An 18,160-nucleotide genomic window follows, 5' to 3' on the forward strand; every position below is an offset into this window, starting at 1 on the left:
CTTTTCTCTCCCTAAATCTAACTAGTGTTGTTGTTGTTGTTGTTTTTCATCAGATACCAGATTATCTAGAATACCAAGAAGCCAAGCAAAGCAATAGTTTCTAGAGGTATTCCACCAGTAAAAATGAGAAATTGTGACCTAAAAACCTAAGTCATTGTATCAGAAGCTGGGGGATTGAGCTCTAAATCCTGTATACTTTTAAGCTGGCTTGCCTTTCAGCCCTATAGGAACACTCGAGCTAATTTCTGTTACAATGAGAAAACTATCGTCTTTAGAAATCCCAGTTATCTTCCTTCTTTGAAATGATACTGTGTTATGGTAATACGCTACCTCTTACTGCATCCACATCTCCATTCATGAGGTTTATATATTTTCCTGTAATTGGTTGGGTTGACCTTCCCAGGACATAGCTAAGGTAGCCCTTGAAAACAACAATTTAAAAAAACCCAAGGATTCCAGATAGCTCCAAAAGTCAGGTAAAAGCATGGGTGGGGGGTGGGGGAGAAACATCAGAAGTAGTGAGGAGAGCTCAAGGATTAAGAAGTCCTACTTTTGGAGGGCCCCTGGGTGGCTGAGTTGGTTCAGCAGCCGATTCTTGTTTTCAACTCAGGTCATGATGTCATGGTTTGTGAGTTCGAGCCTGACATTGGGCTCCATGTTGACAGTGCGGAGCCTGCTTGGATTCTCTCTCTACCTCTCTCTTTGCCCCTCCCCTGCTCACTCTGTCTCTCCCTCTCATAAATAAATAAATAAATAAATAAATAAATAAATAAATAAATTTTTTTTTTTTTTTTTTTTTTTTGGAAAAGAAGTCATACTTTCAGGGCGTATACGTAGCTCAGTCAGTTAAGTATCCAACTTTGGATTTTGGCTCAGGTCATGATCTCATGGTTTGTGAAACTGAGCCCTGCATTGGGCTCCATGCTAATAGTGCAGATTCTCACTAACTGTCTGGGATTCTCTCTCCCTTTCTCTCTGTCCCTCCTGCTCATTTTTATGCAAAATGAATAAATATTTTTTAAAAAGTCCTGCTTCCTCTGATATCTGGATCTAGGCACATTGTCTACTCTCATGTCTACTGGATCACTCATCACCCAGACATTGTTTATTAAAGTTCACCCCAAAATCAATTGATAATACAAATCTTAACCTGCCTTAAAAACAATGATAAACAACAGACTGTGATATTTGCTGCCTCCTCGCAGGCAGAAACCAGTGTCATTCATCAACTTCTTAAGTGGCTGTCTGTGGGAAACCTGTCCTGCAAGCATGCCCATGGGGACAAGAATGAGTAGGACAAGCACAGGTTGGAGCACCCTTCGTATTACCTTCCCCTACATGCTGTCATCTGTGGAGACATTAGTCTAGGCCTCTTGAAAACCCTGTGGAATCTACCTTTTCACATGCAGAAACCTGATGGCTGCTTGGTAGCTCTAACCGATTTTTTGTTTTTAAGTGTTCATTTTTTGTATCAGCCTTCTTAGTGGAGGCCATGCGGGTACACACAGCCCTACCATCCCGTCACGTATCTGAGAACTTTGTTGGGTGTGATGACAGGACATAAATAGCTTCATAGTGCTTCCAGACCATTCTAAATGAAAAAAGGTTAATCACATGTCCTTCTTAAAGGAATAAATCAGTGGAAATGGTTAGCATGCTAACCATTTATATATGTATAAATGGCTATTTTATATATATATATATATATATATATATCACGGCTAAGATGGATACCTGGTAAAATCCTAATGTCCTTGTCTTAGTGAAAAGAAACACTGTTTCTTCGCTGTGCTGGCAACTGCCAGAGTCTACACTGCTGGCCTGCCAACTTAAAGCTGAAAATGTAGCTAAAATCCTACCCAACAAATTAGATATTTGCAAAGAAGAAACTAATACATTTTCAAGTGAAGTCCCACATTTTAGGAATAAAAAATCAATAAATAAACATGATTTTTCAGTAAGGCCACATGGTGGCCTTAGTGCACACCATGCAAGATAGACTTATATTTCAGTAGGAAGAAGCAAAAGACGGCACAAGGCAGAGCAGTTGGATTGTAAATAGGTCTCTTTCCATACCTGAGAGATGGTGTGAAATGTCTTTGGAGAAACTGACACAAATGGTTCTCCCAAGGAAAAAAAAATTAATAATAATTATTCTCCCATATGGATAATGAAGTTTGAAAGAGGCAGTTCTGCCTAGAAGCAGCAAGAGAAAGTAAATGGTCTCCTAAATTGTTTCATTTGGTTGTGAGCACAATTCCCTGCATCAAAGGTCCTAAGTTAACTTGCTACTCTAACCCAGCAGCCAATATAGTATTTTTACAACCAAAAAGGGAATGGGGTGGGGAGGGGAGGGAGGGCAGGAGAGGAAGCTGACATTTTAAGAACGTGCTTCCTTTTATAACTATCACATTTAGTTCTTACTGGAAGAGTAAGTGGTAACTTGCTCAAGGTCACATAGTAAGATGTCAGAGCAACAATTAGAACTCAGGTGCAGACAACGATATCACGCTTCTTCCCAGAAGCATTAGCAGTTTAGTTCAGTGAGTCTTTACTGAGCACCTATCATGTTCTTGCACTGTAGACCCTGAGGATGTAACTGGGAATAAGTGCATGGATCACAGAGAAGGAACCCCCCCCCCCCCCGATAACAACATGTTTTTTTAAAACGTGTGTATGTACGTGTTTGTATTTCTGTAACCTTATCTTAAAATTCGTGACTTTTTGGAAGCCTTTGTAGCTGGATCCCACTGGTTACCACTGTTACCTCCTTAGCACTTACTCACATGTTTTCCCTACGTTGCTTCAGACGAGCGTGTTTATTATGTTCATGGTGCTCTCCTGACTCTATCATGCAGCTGATTCTGTTTATTCTCCCTTGGTGCCTCTTCTACAGGGCTCTGCACACAGTGGGTTCTTTTTTTTAAGTTTATTTATTTATTTTGAGAGAGACAGAGACAGCATGAGTGGTGGAGGGGCAGAGAGGGGGGAGAGAGATAGAATCCCAAGCAGGCTCCAAGCTGCCAGTGCAAAGCCCAACATGGGGCTTGAACCCATGAAGCTGTGAGATCATGGCCTGAGCCAAAACCAGGAGTCAGATGCTTAACCCACTGAGCCACCCAGGCACCCCTGCATGCAGTGAGTTCTTAAATTCAATAGACCCTTAACATTGCTCATGTGGAGTCCATTCTTAATTCATGAATCTTTGGCATGTCACAATTTACAGTTTTCCTGCAATGTGAATTCAAATTCACCCAGATGCCTTAAAGGCTGGATCTTATCACTAAGCTGGTGAGTGGGCATAGCCAACAATCCAGCATTTCAGTTTTACTTGGGCATACTTGAAGAATTTGTATCCATTAAGTAATTCTTGGGAGGGGATTAAAATTTCATTTCTTTTTTGAAAATAGGCTTCAGGTAAGAGAAAAAAACCTTAGTTAGTGTTGATAAGTTAGCAATTGATAGTGCAGGATATGCATATGACTGTCACTGAAGCTTAGCTATAAATATTAGACAGGGAAATTCCTGAATTCCAGATTTGCAAGTTTTCGTATACTCAACTCCAAGTGCATGAGAACGTTAAAGAGACACCATATACTTTTCTTACTGGCTTCCCCAGCTCAAATGGGGCACATCCTCACGTTAAAAAGCCTTTATTTAGTACAATGGTGCTTGACTAGGACTGTACAACAGAATCACCTGGGGGACTTTTTAATAAATATGTGTATGCAGGCCCTACTCTAGACCTACAGAAAGAGAATCTTTAGGATTGAGGTTGACATGTGCACATTTTTAAAAACTACATGAAAGAATTCTGGTGAATACAACCTCTGACTTAGAGAGAGAATTCCACCTTTCAGCAAGCTTACCTGTTTGGTCCCTCTTTAGTCAGATGTGCTGTTGCACCACACTTCTGGACAGCTTTGGGGGTGGCATATTGCACTGTCATGCTGTGTTGGTTGACAAACCAGTGGTTTCCAGGGACTTTAGCGCTTCAGCAAAGCAGTGTCTTGGAGTAGCTTCTCAGTAGTTGAAGGATTTATTATTCATTTTATAGATTATCGGGCCCTTGTTTCTCTTCTTCCTTCTTTTGTGTGTGCTTGAGGACTTGGTTGTTCCTCTGTACCTCCAAAGAGGAAATAAGTAAACATATTCAAATCAACTGAGTTTTTATTTGCCTGAGTTCCTCAAAAAAAAAAAAAAAAAAAAAAAGTGGAAACGAGTGTCACAGTCATCTATGATTTTTAAAAATGTAACATATCAACATAATCATTTCTTGTTATTTACAGTGACCGTAGATAGATAACCAAGCTGAGAGTTTGCATCTATAAAATTCCTTTCTTCTGAGACTTCAGAGTACTCTCTTATTCTTTTCAATTTTTAACCAACATCCTAGGGACTAGGATGGGATTTCCCCCTCCCTGCACCCTCTCACTCGTCTTCTTTTACTAGAGATGTAGGATAAAGCCAGGAACTGTCCTGAGTTTTAATATTTCTAGACTGCAGTATTCACTCAGGGCAGGGTTGGAGGTTGGTGAACTGAAGGAAGTTAACAGAATGGATATTGATATCCAGAGAGGTTAAATGCCATATAGAAAATTGGTCCCTCCTAGAACACAAGGATGCTGGTCATGTGGTGGATAGGGGTAGACAGTGTAGTTTTTGGTCAGTTGACAGTTTGCTGACTTCCAGTTAAAAAAGATGCTCTCCCCCAAAGTCTCAAATCTAGTGAGCTAAGTAGCCTTTTGTGCAGTCAGTTGAATTGCTTTTCTTAAATTGCACCCCTATCTGCAACTGTGAAGTTGAGACGTCTGATTTGAAAAGTGCATTTATAAATGGAAATAATAATTATCAGTCCCTTTCTAATGCTGGTTTTGTTTTTGTTTTGTCTCTTCCTTTCTCTAGCATGAAAGACTTTCTAGGTAAGACCTTTCCCTATTTTATATGCATGCTTAATACTTGTGAGAAGTGCATGTCTAATTAAACTTAGCTTTATATAGTGTAGTTGTATTTCTCACATCCTTTCCTTCCTTTTCATTTCCTCAGCCACCAAAGTAGTTCATGCTTTTATTATTTCCTGCCTAAGTTAATGCAGTGCCTTTTCAACTCACCTCCTCCTTCATATTCTCCTACTTCCACTTCATTTTGTATATTTCCACTATGTTAATTTTCCTAAAGCACCTACCAGGCCCTGTGTGGGGGTAACAACATGAATAAAATGCTATCCTCACCTTCCATGAGGGCCAAGATAGAAGTATGGACAAGTATTAGGAACAGAGAGAAGAGGCCATTAACCTAATCTGGTAGTTCATGGTGCTTGCAGGGGAGATGCCTGAATTGAGATTATTAGATACTGTCATTTAATAGTGGATATAACACAATTCCTTGTACCTAGATGGTGCTCAGTAATAATTTATTGGATGAACTAAAGAGCAGTTTTGCAATTGCTGAAATCTTAAGGAAGCCTATCAGAGTTTGAGGCATGATCCTCTGTAATTTTTCACCTAGCATCTCAGGGTACAAAACTCATCTTCCTGAAAAACAAAATGAAAAATAATAAAGACTGTAGAGCCAAAAGTATGAATCTCTCTTTTTCCACTGCTCCTCTGATAGAGAAATTAAGAAGAGACTGAGAGAAGATGTATTTATGGGATAGCATAGAGCAAATGAGTCTTGATTTGTTTGATAATTGAGCTGGTTCTACCTTAATAGTGTGTTTCAAAATGTATCAGCTTGCATGCATTCTGCTCCTGCTTACCCTCTCACCAGGCACCAGCTGAAGATAAATAATTTACATCTAACCTAGCAGAAAATTAGTTTTGTAAAATTGGTGCAGAATAGTATTTTGCTATAGTTAATTTTTTTTGTGAATTCTGGTACATTATAATGGCCATTCATGAAAAGAGACTTCCCTACAGACCTCAACATGTGCTATAAAAATAATGGTTAAGACAGTGAGGTACTAGTTCAAGAATAAACAAAGATATTAATGGAACACAGCAGGTAGCCCCCCCAGAGTCATTGTGCATCAGGTGATTTTCCAGTTCAGCAGGGGAAGAGTTATCTAATAAGTAATCATTGGGACAATTGACTCTCTGTTTGGGAAAGTAGATCCTTCCCTGAAGCCATACCAAATAAACAAAAACAAAACCAGATTCCAGATGGATTACAGTTTTTAAGAGACAAAGATTTTACTACAAAAACATTAGAAGAGAATATTTATAATCTTTATATAGGAGAGACACTCCCAGGCAGGTAAAAATTGTCAAATTTAGTTACACGAAATTTTAAATCTCTGCTAGTAAAAGGTGCCATAAACAGAAATAAAAAGTGGGAAAATATACTTACCCCTTGATTAAAGAGTTTCACTTCTAAAATTTTATCCAAAGAAAATAAATGGACAAATGCACTAAGATTTATAGACCAGTCTTCTCACTACAGCATCATCAAAATAATCTAGGTGTCTATCTGTAGAGAATTAAATGATCATACAGCCGTACGGTGGAAGACTGTGCAGTCATTTTGTTTTTAATGAGGCAGATGTATGTTTACTCACACAGTAAGATGCCTCCAGGAATAGTGATCAGTGTAGGGAGGAGAAAGAAAGTTAGACAACTGTATGTATTATGTGATTTTATTTACAGCAATATATATTGTAACATATTTATGTGTTTAACCTTTTGCACGGATACGAAGTAAACTGTTAATAGTGGGTTATTTCTTAGGCAGGATTATGGAGTGACTTTCACTTCCTATGTTAGATACTTTGGTACTACTTAAATTTTTCTACAAGCATGTATTGCTTTTATAATCAGAAAAGTCAGTAAGGAGGTTTCTATTTACATTTTTTTTTTTAATGAAGCATAAGAAGAAACAAAGTTGTGAAGAATGGTGTAGGGTTTAACCATCTCTGTAAGACAAAGCGATCGTTAATGTCATTAGGAGCTTTGCCTCTCCCCACTGTGTCCTCCTTATTGCTCGTCTACTTCTTTTAATACTTATTTCAGCTCCCCCAGCCCCAACTTTGGCAATAGCTACCACAGGACAGAGACCTCAGATGGAAGTTCCCCAGCCGTGACTGTTCAGACCGTCCCGGTTTGGGGATATAGAGCTCTGCAGGGCTGGTTTGTACATAGCGGTCTTGTGTGCCACATTTTCATTTGGCAAGAACAGAGTCTGAGAAAAACGTAAGCCAGTGCGAAGAATCAGGATGATGGTTGTGCACTTAAATGGATAATCAGCTGACAGACCCTGCCCTTCATGCACTTACCACTACTGAAAATGAACTACCATCCACTCTCAGAGCTCAGTTGCTGCAAGATGTAGAAATCCTCATCATAGCCCAACAGTCTCAATGTGGAATATAGAATGGAGGGTAGAAAACAGCTGTTTGGGCACAGTGGTGGTACCCTGAAATCCTTGAGATTCCAACAAACCTGCAGTGCACCTCACAAAATGTACGTACCATGCCCTCGTTTCCGTTCCTCCCCCATCCACCCTCCAGCTCAGAACTCTGGGGCCATATGTTTCTGACTCATTGAAAGTTCATTGGAATCATTTTCTAAGAGCCATTGAGATCCAAGAAACTTCTGCTTTTAAAAGCTCACTCTTGAGGAAAGCCATTCAACCCTAAACTAATTTGAAAAGCTCTAAGACTTAAGCCAGCACATGGGTCCAAACCACCGACTTTTCAAGTAAGCTCCATTCTTGGCAAATGACAGCCTCCTCCAAGCTGTCGCAGCTTAGCCCCGAAGTCCGAGAACAGGAGGGAGGTTCAGGGAAGGAACATGCGTTGTTTCCAGTCAGAGCATTCAAGTGCTTCTTAGAAAGGGTGTTAAACTACCCTTAAGCACTATCTTCATCCTATTTCTTTGTTCTCAAAACCAATGTTTACCTTTAACGTGTCTCCCACAGGTTGGAATCAGGAGGTAGCAACCCTACCAGCAGCGATTCTTACGGTGACCGTGACCGGGCTTCAGCAAGAGCCCGACGGGAGGCACGGGAGGCCCGCCTCGCCAGCCTGAGCAGCCGCGCGGAAGAGGACACCAACAGGGATTATAAAAAAGTAGGATCCCTTGTCAACTTGTCTGTTCTTTGGTTACGACATGCAGATCTTTTGGCCTTTTCCCCAATGTAGAAAAATGAGTGTAATTCTGATGAGGCAGAAGAAAAGGTGTTTACATGACAAACAGTAGCGTCTAATTCCTTTCAGGTTCTCGGTTTGCTCCACCTCTCCACCAGCTTCCTAAAGACCACTCCGTGTATTGTTTTTAGTGCAGTAAATATATGCCTAGAATCAGATATGTTGAGGTGTAGGAAAAAGTGAAGATTGACAATTGTAGAAAGGGGAAATAAAAGTCATGCTGTGTGTCTGAGCCCCAGAGAATCATTTGGTAGACTCTGGTACTATTAACGAACACATGCTTTTCATGAGGTCCTGTGAATGCCAAACCGAATACTTCTTGATGATAGTACATGGTAATCTGGTTTGGAGGGGGTTTAAAACACTTTACAGTTCATTTCCTTTGGCTCTTGCAGAAGAGTACCTAGCACCCAGGGCAGACTTTAAAACCTTCCCTTTCAAGTGCTTAGATACCAGAGGAGAAAACCATTTTTGTTAGAAATGTTTGTTTTGTTAATGTTGTGTTAAGCAGAACCTGACTGAAATCAATATACACGCTAGGCCAGCTCTAAAAAAAAATAATTCTCTTTGTATGGGGAACCACAATGGCTATTTTTCCCCCAGAGACTAACATTATTGAAGCCATTGTATTTGTGTTCGGGACCTGGGACTTCAGTGTTACGAAGCAAGAAACCAGTTGGCTGAATGTATTCTGTTTCCTAGATTTTCTCCATCTGCCCCACAGTGATGGTTTGGGGGGTTTCTCATATGATGAAACTGAGTGGGTTCTAATTCTGGGAGGCGTGCCTAGTAGGTGACCTAGAGGTTTCTCTTTCCCTCCCCTCAGCTCTACGAGAGTGCCCTAACCGAAAACCAAAAACTGAAAACAAAACTTCAAGAGGCCCAGCTAGAGCTAGCAGATATAAAGTCCAAGCTTGAGAAGATGGCCCAGGTAAGGGAGAAGAAGAAGAAAAAGATTGGGAGGCAGGGGTGAGTATGAGGAGGCAAAGTAACCTAGGGGGCTAGAGGTGGGAAGTAATACAGAACTAAGATTGACCCTCCTCAGAGACAGGGAGACAGAAGCCTCTTAGATTCTAATTTGATTTCAGGGTTCAATCAGCATTTAACTTAAAATGGAAAATTCCTGCACTAACAATTCCTAATGGCCTGAATGCTAATAATTAATATTATGGACTATCTACTGATTGATTTCTTAGTAGAAAAGTATCAATCAGCATCACAAGATTAGTCCTAGACAGTGTCTCCTGTCTTGATCATCATGTTTCAGTCCAGTTTATCTACAGTCACCTCCTAGAGAGGAATGAAGAAGACACCATTAAACCCAGTACAGAGAGGTAGCAAATTAGGCCTAGAGAAATAAATGGCTTGCGTAGGTCATATAAGAAATCAAGGACACACGTGTTGTTAGAACACGCGACCAGGTCCCAAAGTATATGTTACCTCCTCGAGTCACCAGTGTTTTCCAGCCGAGGAATAAGGAATATTAGTGGCAAACAGACCAGATAAACCATTTCCTTTTACTGCCAGGCCTGATTTAATTAGGTGACACTCTGGAGGGCACTGGAGGCAATAACCTCATCAACAGTGTGGCAGACGCCGCAGCTGAAAGCTGAAACAAGTGCTATCTTGGGTTATTGCTGAGTTAACAGGAAACCTATTGAGTTATTGCCCTCCTGGAATGCCCAGGACTAAGAATTTTGAAAGCTGAACTGAGGTAAAAACCGACTCTTTACTGGGAAAGCATAAATGAAAACCAGAGATGGCTCATAGTTCTGATATAATCCAAAGGCAAGGACTAAAACGCTAGGATTGTACAGTACTGGATACATAGGGTGTGGGGGCAGGGGTGGTTCAGTGCCCTCTGAACATCTTGTTGCAATTCCTCTGGAGCGGGACGAGCCAGCACTTGGAAGCCAGCATCACGGAACTGCATGGAATTTCAACAGGACAGCCACGACACCCACATTTTCCAGAGAAGGGTTTGGTCAGGTGCACAACGAATGGCCTGGCCTGTGAGCCACCTGTCAGTTTGGAAGAGGCACCCCCTCTGCCTGGTTATAATAGCTGAGCATGCCTCTTGTGCTGGGGATTTGTAAGACCAACTGCAGCACAGATGACAGCTGGGCATAAAGTGGTTTAGTAGGACAAGAAAAGTGGGTCTCCATCCAAAAGGAAACACACACACACATGAGGCAGGGGGACAGAACTAAATAAACCTCAAGGATGTATTTTGACCCCAACATTACTGAGCCAGGCAAAACGTCTCATTCACTGTACACCCTCAGAAGATTCCTAGGACTTTTACTCTGAAGAGTGCCACCAATTAGCAATGATTAATTAATACAGATTGTATGCTGCTTCTGATCAGGAATTACTGGGGCTCCCCAGAAAACTGGGGAGCAGTCATGTGAGGAACCACAGGAGGACCCACTGTCACCGGCTCCCCCCTCTGTCCAGAAGCCCTCTTCTGACAGCACATTTCTTGACCTTTAGGGGTTCTTGGCTTTTCCACCAGCTTGTGCTTCAGAGCAGTGAGCAGTCTAACAAGCTGCTGACACTGACTTGCACAGAGGACACTGAAAATAAAACCAGCCCTTCCAGTCACTGGGGAAAACGATTTACTTTCTAGCCAACTGCTTTGCTGGGTGTGTCAGAATATACTTAGTTTTGCCAAATACAAGTTATTGAAATTCGGAAGAAATAATGGTGCTGCAAACCAGGTCTCTGCTGTTTACCACAAATGGAGCCGTTTGGCAGGACAGAGAGGAGGAGGGCCTGTCAGCCTCGCACATTGTAGGGAGACAGTTACCACATGGACACACATGACATTTTACATAAAAGTTCCACCCTAACTCTAAGGGGGTTGAGACTTAAAAAACAGAAAAAACCTAGTTCTTTGTAGAAGTGGACTAAATGAAATAGTGAAATCAGTACGGCTCCTGTGCTTCACAGGCTGACGAGGATATAAACGAGCTCCAGCATCTACTTTTGCCTTTTTGCTTTTCCTTCCTCTTCATAGTAGATTCAGTGTCAAGGCAGACGGCCATGACCTTCAGAACAGAAGGTGAAAGCCCAGGACAGGAGCCAGGAAGCAAGAGTTTTACTGTTAGTTCTAGCTACTCCTTAGTATTTTGAAAGTTACTAAGAAGTTTCTGCAAGAAGACCAGCATACTTTCTATATTTGTTAAATGTTGTCTGTGCATAGTACTAGACAAAATAAAAATAATCACCTGTGTTTCTTAATTATAGGAAATCTTATAATGCTAAGGCCAAAAGGAACGTAAGGGTTCATTTCCATTCCTCGTTTAAGAGTCACTCACTACCTGAAGTTATTCTGTTTAGCTACGGTGGCTAAATCTTTTAGCACTTCTGTAAAATTTATAATGACAGTCAAAGACGTTCTGAAATAATAATAACAATAAGATGTTCTAATCTTTTGTTCAGATAAAATCTTACCTTACCTGGAAGCTCAATATACAAAACAGATAAGAGTGGAACTGTGGAGTTCAAAGCAGGGCGGTTCCATGAGTGGGCTCCTTGGAAGCCCTGGAGGCCCACCCACACGTGAAAACCACGACTTTAAAAGAAAAACAGCCTCAGTGCCCAAAGCAGAAAGAATAGAGTGCAAAGGCTTTGCTTAGAAGAGTGCCATGGGAGGGCCTCCTGGGTGGCTCAGTGGGTTAAACCTCCATCCGACTTTGGCTCAGGTCATGATGTCATAGTTCGTGGCTTCAAGCCCTGCATCAGGCTGTACACTGACAGCTCGGAGCCTGGAGCCTGCTTCAGATTCTGTGTCTCCCTCCCTCCCTCTCTCTCTCTCTATCTCTCTCTCTCTCCCCTCTTCCCCCACTTGTGCTTGCTGTCTCTCAAAAATAAATAAATATTAAAAAAAAAAAAAAGGAAGAAGAAGAGTGCCATAGGGCTTAGACACTCAAGCTCATGAGTCTCTAGCTTTCAAAGAAGAAAAGCCACTTTTCATTTCCCCTGGGTCGTGAGATGACTCACAGAAAAGAGGAAGGGAGGGGGTGGTGAGGTATAAGAAGATAGCTGTGTTGAAGACCTAGCAAGTGTTTGTGTGTGTGTTTTGGTAATGTCTTTGCATTTGTGGCAGTGTTAAGTTTCAAGGAACACTACTGCTGCTTTCCGCTCCCCAGTGGGAATTCTGTAAACTTCAGAGAGGCGATAACATTAGGCTTAGAGATCTACCAGAATCTGTTTACTAGGGGCCTCAGTCACAGTGAGAGCCCAAAGCCCTGACATCTATTTCTGGATGTCCGATGGTGAAGCCGAACCAGACTGGGCTTCCTAGTGACCCTGAGACAACCTAAGTGACCACTGTTTCTCTTCAATTTGCACTAGCAGAAACAAGAAAAGACCTCTGACCGATCGTCGATGCTGGAGATGGAGAAACGGGTACGTGTGTGTTTCTCTCCCCTCTGTTTCATCTCAGTTTCTCTGACTTTGTTGTTCATGCCAGTGGAAAAAGTTCATCTTAAGAAGGCGGGAGTTCTGCCACATTCCATTCCCAGCTTGATAATAAATTCTTTTTGTGTGACTCTGGACAGCAATTTGATTGCTAGTCCTTTTGGCTTCTTCAGAGGGTCAGTACTTTTCACGTGTTAGAGTCTTGGAGTGGGAAGGGTCCTCGGAAGGTCATTTCATGCATTGGTTTGGCGTATAGACAGGACTGGACACAGACACACACACACCCACACACACACACACCCACACACCCCTACAGTGTATTTTGGTTTACTGTAAATCACACATGTACACACCCAGGACCAAGGTCTCTTTACCCTTCCCATCGCCTTGAACAGAAAGGAAGTTTCAGCAGGCCCCTCTGCCATTGATTTAGGTTTTATAACTTGAAATATGAGCTGGCAGAATCTTTTACATTCTCTGAGGGTGGGGGGGGGGGGGTTCTGGTTCAATTGCTGACCTCCTCCCTACTGCATTCAGAATATTTTTCTAGTATTTGACATTCTTGGATTGGGAAAACTCAGATTTATTGATGAACCCTAGCTGTGACGTGACCCTAAGGGTATAATATGTTCCCATCTCTCCTGTTTAATTTGGAAAGCAGCAAAGTTTTATATTTTATTTCCTTGGCCTGTAACAAAACCTCCTTGCTATCTCATCTAATCAAGGAATCTTCATCAAGTTGAAGCTAAATCAGGAGTCAGTTACTGGGAAAGAAATGGGTTAGGGGGAGGGGTGCTATTTCTTCATAGACAATGATGGCTACTTCCCCACTCACCATCTGCTCCCCATCATGGTAGAAGCAGTTTCTTAGGAATTTGAGGGGAGAGTTGCTGAAAATAATGATGACTTTATGTTATTAGAGAGCAAGGGTCTTGGTCACTTGCAGTCATTTGAAATTCCACAAAATCTTCAGCTTCCACAGAATAGCCCTGAGTACCCTGGTTCTACCATTTGTATATCTTCTAATCGTCTGATGGGAGATTTAGATCGTGTGATTTCTCTCAGTGAAGTAGTTTCATCCACGGATCAGACAGTGCTTAGTCTCCTGCCTGACGTTTGCCTGAGACATGACGCTGCTGATCACGTGGCAGCTGGAAGGCAGCATTTTGACTCCCTTCTAAGCCCAGTAGATGTTCAACAGTCTCGTTGTTTCTAAACAGGAGAGGAGAGCCTTGGAGCGGAAAATGTCCGAGATGGAGGAGGAGATGAAGGTATGGAGAACTCTCCTTTCTCCCTTTGTGTGCCCCTTCTCTGAGTGCCTGCCAGGACTGGGTGGTTGAGCATAGGGCCACCCCTCAACCCCCTCAAGAAGAGACGATGTGTAGAGTTGCCGAGCGCCTCTCCTCAGCCATTTCATAGACTCTCTCGGTTCACGCAGCATCCACTGTGGACACCTCAAGGCCCTTCTAGGAGCCAGTGCTGCCTTTGGTTGAAGGAGAGGTGTCTGGCAGGCTGGAGACAAAATTAAGTTGAATTTCTAAGGTTTTCCAAGCAATAACTTGCCCCTCAGGGGGCTGGGTACAAAGGCTAAAACAAGGTTTCCAGCTTCCCAGGCCTCACACTAGGTGCCTAGGGAAGGCTCAACACGGCCAGAGACTCTCCTGCCTGGTGCCCCTCCCTGTCTCAGCCCTTTGCTGGAAGGAACACAGTTTGAGACATTCTGCAGTGGAATGCAGATTAATTTGCATGTCGATTTTCTGCCCTGGTCCATTTCCCCTGCAACATGCAGTAATATTCGGGATTCTCCCACTAGAATTAGCTCATGCCACCAGCGACACTTCATGGCTCACTGCTTTCCTCTCTCTCTTCGCCATGACCTACAGTGACCATCATCTCCATTAGCCACTTTAATGAACAACTGCCATCATAGGCAGTTTTGAGTGCTAAGACCTGGTAACCTACCCAGAAGAGTCAATTCGCTGCCTTGAAAAGGGGATGTAGAGCAGCAGGGAATATAGAGCTGCTCGGGGTAGCCACCTGGCTATGATTTGGGAGCATCTGAGCCCTGCGGGGCGTGATGCCACATGCCCATAATCACCTAGCGCTTGCTTGGCTTTTTTTTTTTTTTTCCTTCAAGGATCTTATTTTATGACGTGTGATACAAAGCATTCATCTGGTGAAACACAGGGGTTTATTTGGTTGTTTTTTTCTAACCTGGGAACCAGAAGCACTGGGGTAATAATGAGGCAGAGCCCCAAATCCCTTTCTGTGAGCAAGCATCCCTAATATGCAATTGGAGCACTTTAGGAGAGACGTTTATTATTCCAATGGCCAAAAAAGTTGATTATTTACTGAAAACTTCTCAGGACCTGACAAGGTAAAAGTTTACACAAGATGCAGTGCCGATAGTCCTGTAACCCTTTATAATTCCAGAATGAAGGAGATGTGGCAAGCCTTGCCCTTGAGTTCTGTTGTTACCATTCCAAGGCTATAACTGATCACATTCACATGGAATTTCAACCAATACTACTTATATCTCCAAAAAGTGGCACTTAAATAAGAAATGATTCTCCTGAGATGATAAAAACAGGATGATCCAACACCATTAGCTTCTCCATCTTCTGCTTTTTCCAGACTTACCTCACCTACCACACATAAGTATTCTCTCCCATCTAGAGCAGTATGTTAGTAGAGCTAAACAGTTCTTGATGAACGAATGTCCACAGCTCTTGGTTGCACTGGGGGCTCCACCATTTTTGAAACCCCTTGAGCTATGCCATCTGTACTCTGCTGTTAAGCAGCTGTCAGTGGTACTCATTAAAGAATAGCCTAAATGCTGATCAGGAACATGTAAACGAGGCCAAAGCTGGTGCCTTCTAATGAGTACTCAGGAGCCCAAAACCATCCCATACCCACTAGTCACAGAACTCTGCACCACATCCACCCAGGCCCACACACAAAGACCCAGAAAGTCCCAAACTGGGGCAGTGGAGGCCCTTCTTTATCTCCATTCCAATTCTAATTGCCAAGTATGAGAGCCCCTTCAGTGGTTCTATTTGCTCTCAGTCCTATGGGTTGAGACAGGCTTACGTATTTCTTTCTCCCTATCCCATCAGGCTATGATTTCCTAAACTAGGCCACAAGTTCCTTTCTTTCCTCAGTAGAGATCATAATACATGAAAGTGTTTGCTCCCAGGGTGCCCGGGTGGCTCAGTCAAGTAAGCATTCTACTCTTGATCTCAGCTCAAGTCTTGATCTCAGAGTCGTGAGTTGAAGCCCCACATTGGGCTCCACACTGGGCATGAAGCCTACATTAAAAAAATTTAAAAGAAGGAAGGAAGAGAGAGAGAGAAAAAAAGAAACGTTGGCACTCTCAGCCATGAGTTACTTGCCAGCCAGCTTCAAATTCAGTTTAAATCATCAAGTGGAGCCAGATCCTGATTATTTAGACCTCAGGCCAATAGGTACACCAATTTGAAACTGCTTTTTGTTTGTTTTTTTAGTTAAAAAAATCGACCCAGTCAGTTTCCATTATTCTTTATTACCAATTGCAAAGTCAAATGAAGAAACACCTGCAAGTTCTAAAGCCCCTAAATACCCTTTGCTTACATCAAAGCCTAATACCAGGTTTACAAATCGTCCAGCTCCCCCTAGAGGACAAAAGGGGAGGGACATACAAGCCTCGCAGTCAGCACCAATTTCAGGATGCTTGTGTTTGTACCTTAAGATAGGCAAAAACTTCAGATATATAGATACAGACATCATAAAATTGGTATCACTGGCCTTGAAGGAGTCTAAGAAGCTGCTTGGTTAGCCTTCAAGTCCTTCTTCATCCAGGCTACAGTTTATGGTAATCAACATCTTGGGAATGATCAGTGGGCAAAATCTGTGTGTTCTAGGTAGTCAGGCAACAGCACAGGTAACTGTCTTGTCGAATCTGGGACCTAGTTGAACTAAGGACCAGTTAGACCCCATGCCTGTTGCATATTTGGTTCATACAGATGCTCAAACCTCTTGGAGCAATCAGTAGGGAGCAGGTTGAGAGTTGACCTCCAGTGAACCCTGAAGATAAAGTAGGTGCTCGAGGACAGAAAGTGACTCTGGTGCCTGTTTTTGTGACTCTGGCAAATAAAGTACAAAGGCCAGGTGAAATGAACCATGAGAGGGGCTCATCCAGGTGTATGTGAGGCTCTGTGCTTATGACACGGGTTGTGCCTTTCTGGCCATACTTGAAAGGTAAGTATTTATGAATTCTTCCCAGGACAAACTCCACTCAGATCCTGGAATGGAGTAGGATTATATGCCAGCCTCTGACAGGCGTGCATGTCAGCGTGAGCTGTGCTAGGCTGCACTTGGTCTTGCCCACATCTGACCCGAGGACTTTTCTACTGCATCCTCCATTCAGCATCATCCTCCTTTCCAGACCTTCTCTTCCCTTTCCCAGGTCCTTGCATGAGGGGCCCAGCAGCCACTGCCCTTTTAGATTGGTCTTGGAATTTTTATTTTTACTCACTCTAGAAATATCACTAGCTGATCCTGCCCTTGCCCACCCTGCTCTGTGCCCTGCCCTGCCCTCCTACTTGCCGTGCCTTGTTTTCAGTACTCTTTCCTATGGAACATTCCACAAGATTGTTTCCTGCCTCTCTCCCTCATGCTGATAACTTCCAAATCCTTCCACCTTGATCTGCTTGTACTCACATGTTAGATTGAATAATTTTCATAGTTTATGTCTTTAATATTATTCCCTAGGAGGCAAGGACCACTTTATATAATGACAATGATTATGTTGAAAGCTTTGGTCCAATGTCAACACCAAAGAAGGGTGAGAGCCAGGGACTTTCCATTGGTTCTTATGTTTGGTCCCTGCCCATTTCTTTAAATATTTCCATATGCTGCACCATGATCTCCTCTGATCTCAGTCCTCTTCGTGGCCGAGATGCTTGCAGAGGGTAAAGAGCATTGCTTGGTCCCTGCCCTTCAATGGCTACGTGGAAGTGTTTGGCTGCTCAACCTTTTTTCCAAGGCGCTCATTCTCCCTCTTTGGGGAAAGAGCTATTGAGCAGTTTGTCTCTGCTTGTTTTTCCTTTTCACTGTTTTTTCCCCTTCATGCTACCTTTCATTTTCTTGCTTCTTCACTTCCAACTATAACTCCACTAATCCTTCATTTCTGTCCTTCACATCTGTGTGGGTACGAGAGACTTCTCTCTGGTTCGTAGTCACTGTGACCCACAGGATTTTTCGCCTTCCTCTGTGAAGCTCCATTTGCATAATGAAATCATTTTCCTCCTCCCAAAGAGCTGATGGTCTCAGTTACAGGGTCAGTCCAGATGACCACTTAGGAAAGGACAAGTGACAGTAAGCAGGCCTATGATATAATGCCATTTATTGAAGTCTTTAGGTCCTTTAGAGGATACGAGGTATTAGGAAAAATATCTGGGGGCTGGTTGTTCTGTTCCATTTGCAACACTTACAAATAGTGAAGTCTGGACTAGTACATCAGTCCAACCAATTCCGTTATCGTGGGCATTTATGATTTCTCCAACTTTTGTGCACAACTGTGATTTTCAGAGGATGAATCTGTATGTGAACACT

The 18,160-nt window shown here is 42.6% G+C and overlaps 1 protein-coding gene across 12 annotated transcripts in view; it reads left to right on the plus strand.

Moving 5' to 3' along the window:
• The window catches only part of PPP1R12B (protein phosphatase 1 regulatory subunit 12B), a 223,797-nt gene that overhangs the window by 194,537 nt on the left and 11,100 nt on the right, over window positions 1-18,160 (plus strand). For 9 of the 12 annotated variants that reach the window (XM_047840206.1, XM_047840193.1, XM_047840195.1 and 6 more), the window contains 5 exons: window positions 4,906-4,922; window positions 7,915-8,065; window positions 8,970-9,074; window positions 12,503-12,556; window positions 13,789-13,839. In XM_047840206.1, the coding sequence (XP_047696162.1) occupies window positions 4,906-4,922; window positions 7,915-8,065; window positions 8,970-9,074; window positions 12,503-12,556; window positions 13,789-13,839 (378 nt within the window). Of the gene's footprint in view, window positions 1-4,905; window positions 4,923-7,914; window positions 8,066-8,969; window positions 9,113-12,502; window positions 12,557-13,788; window positions 13,840-18,160 lie in introns of those variants that run through there. The other 3 variants (XM_047840196.1, XM_047840194.1, XM_047840197.1) reach the window with 3 other exon arrangements.

Source organism: Prionailurus viverrinus, chromosome F1, assembly GCF_022837055.1.
Source record: "Prionailurus viverrinus isolate Anna chromosome F1, UM_Priviv_1.0, whole genome shotgun sequence".
Taxonomy (NCBI): domain Eukaryota; kingdom Metazoa; phylum Chordata; class Mammalia; order Carnivora; family Felidae; genus Prionailurus; species Prionailurus viverrinus.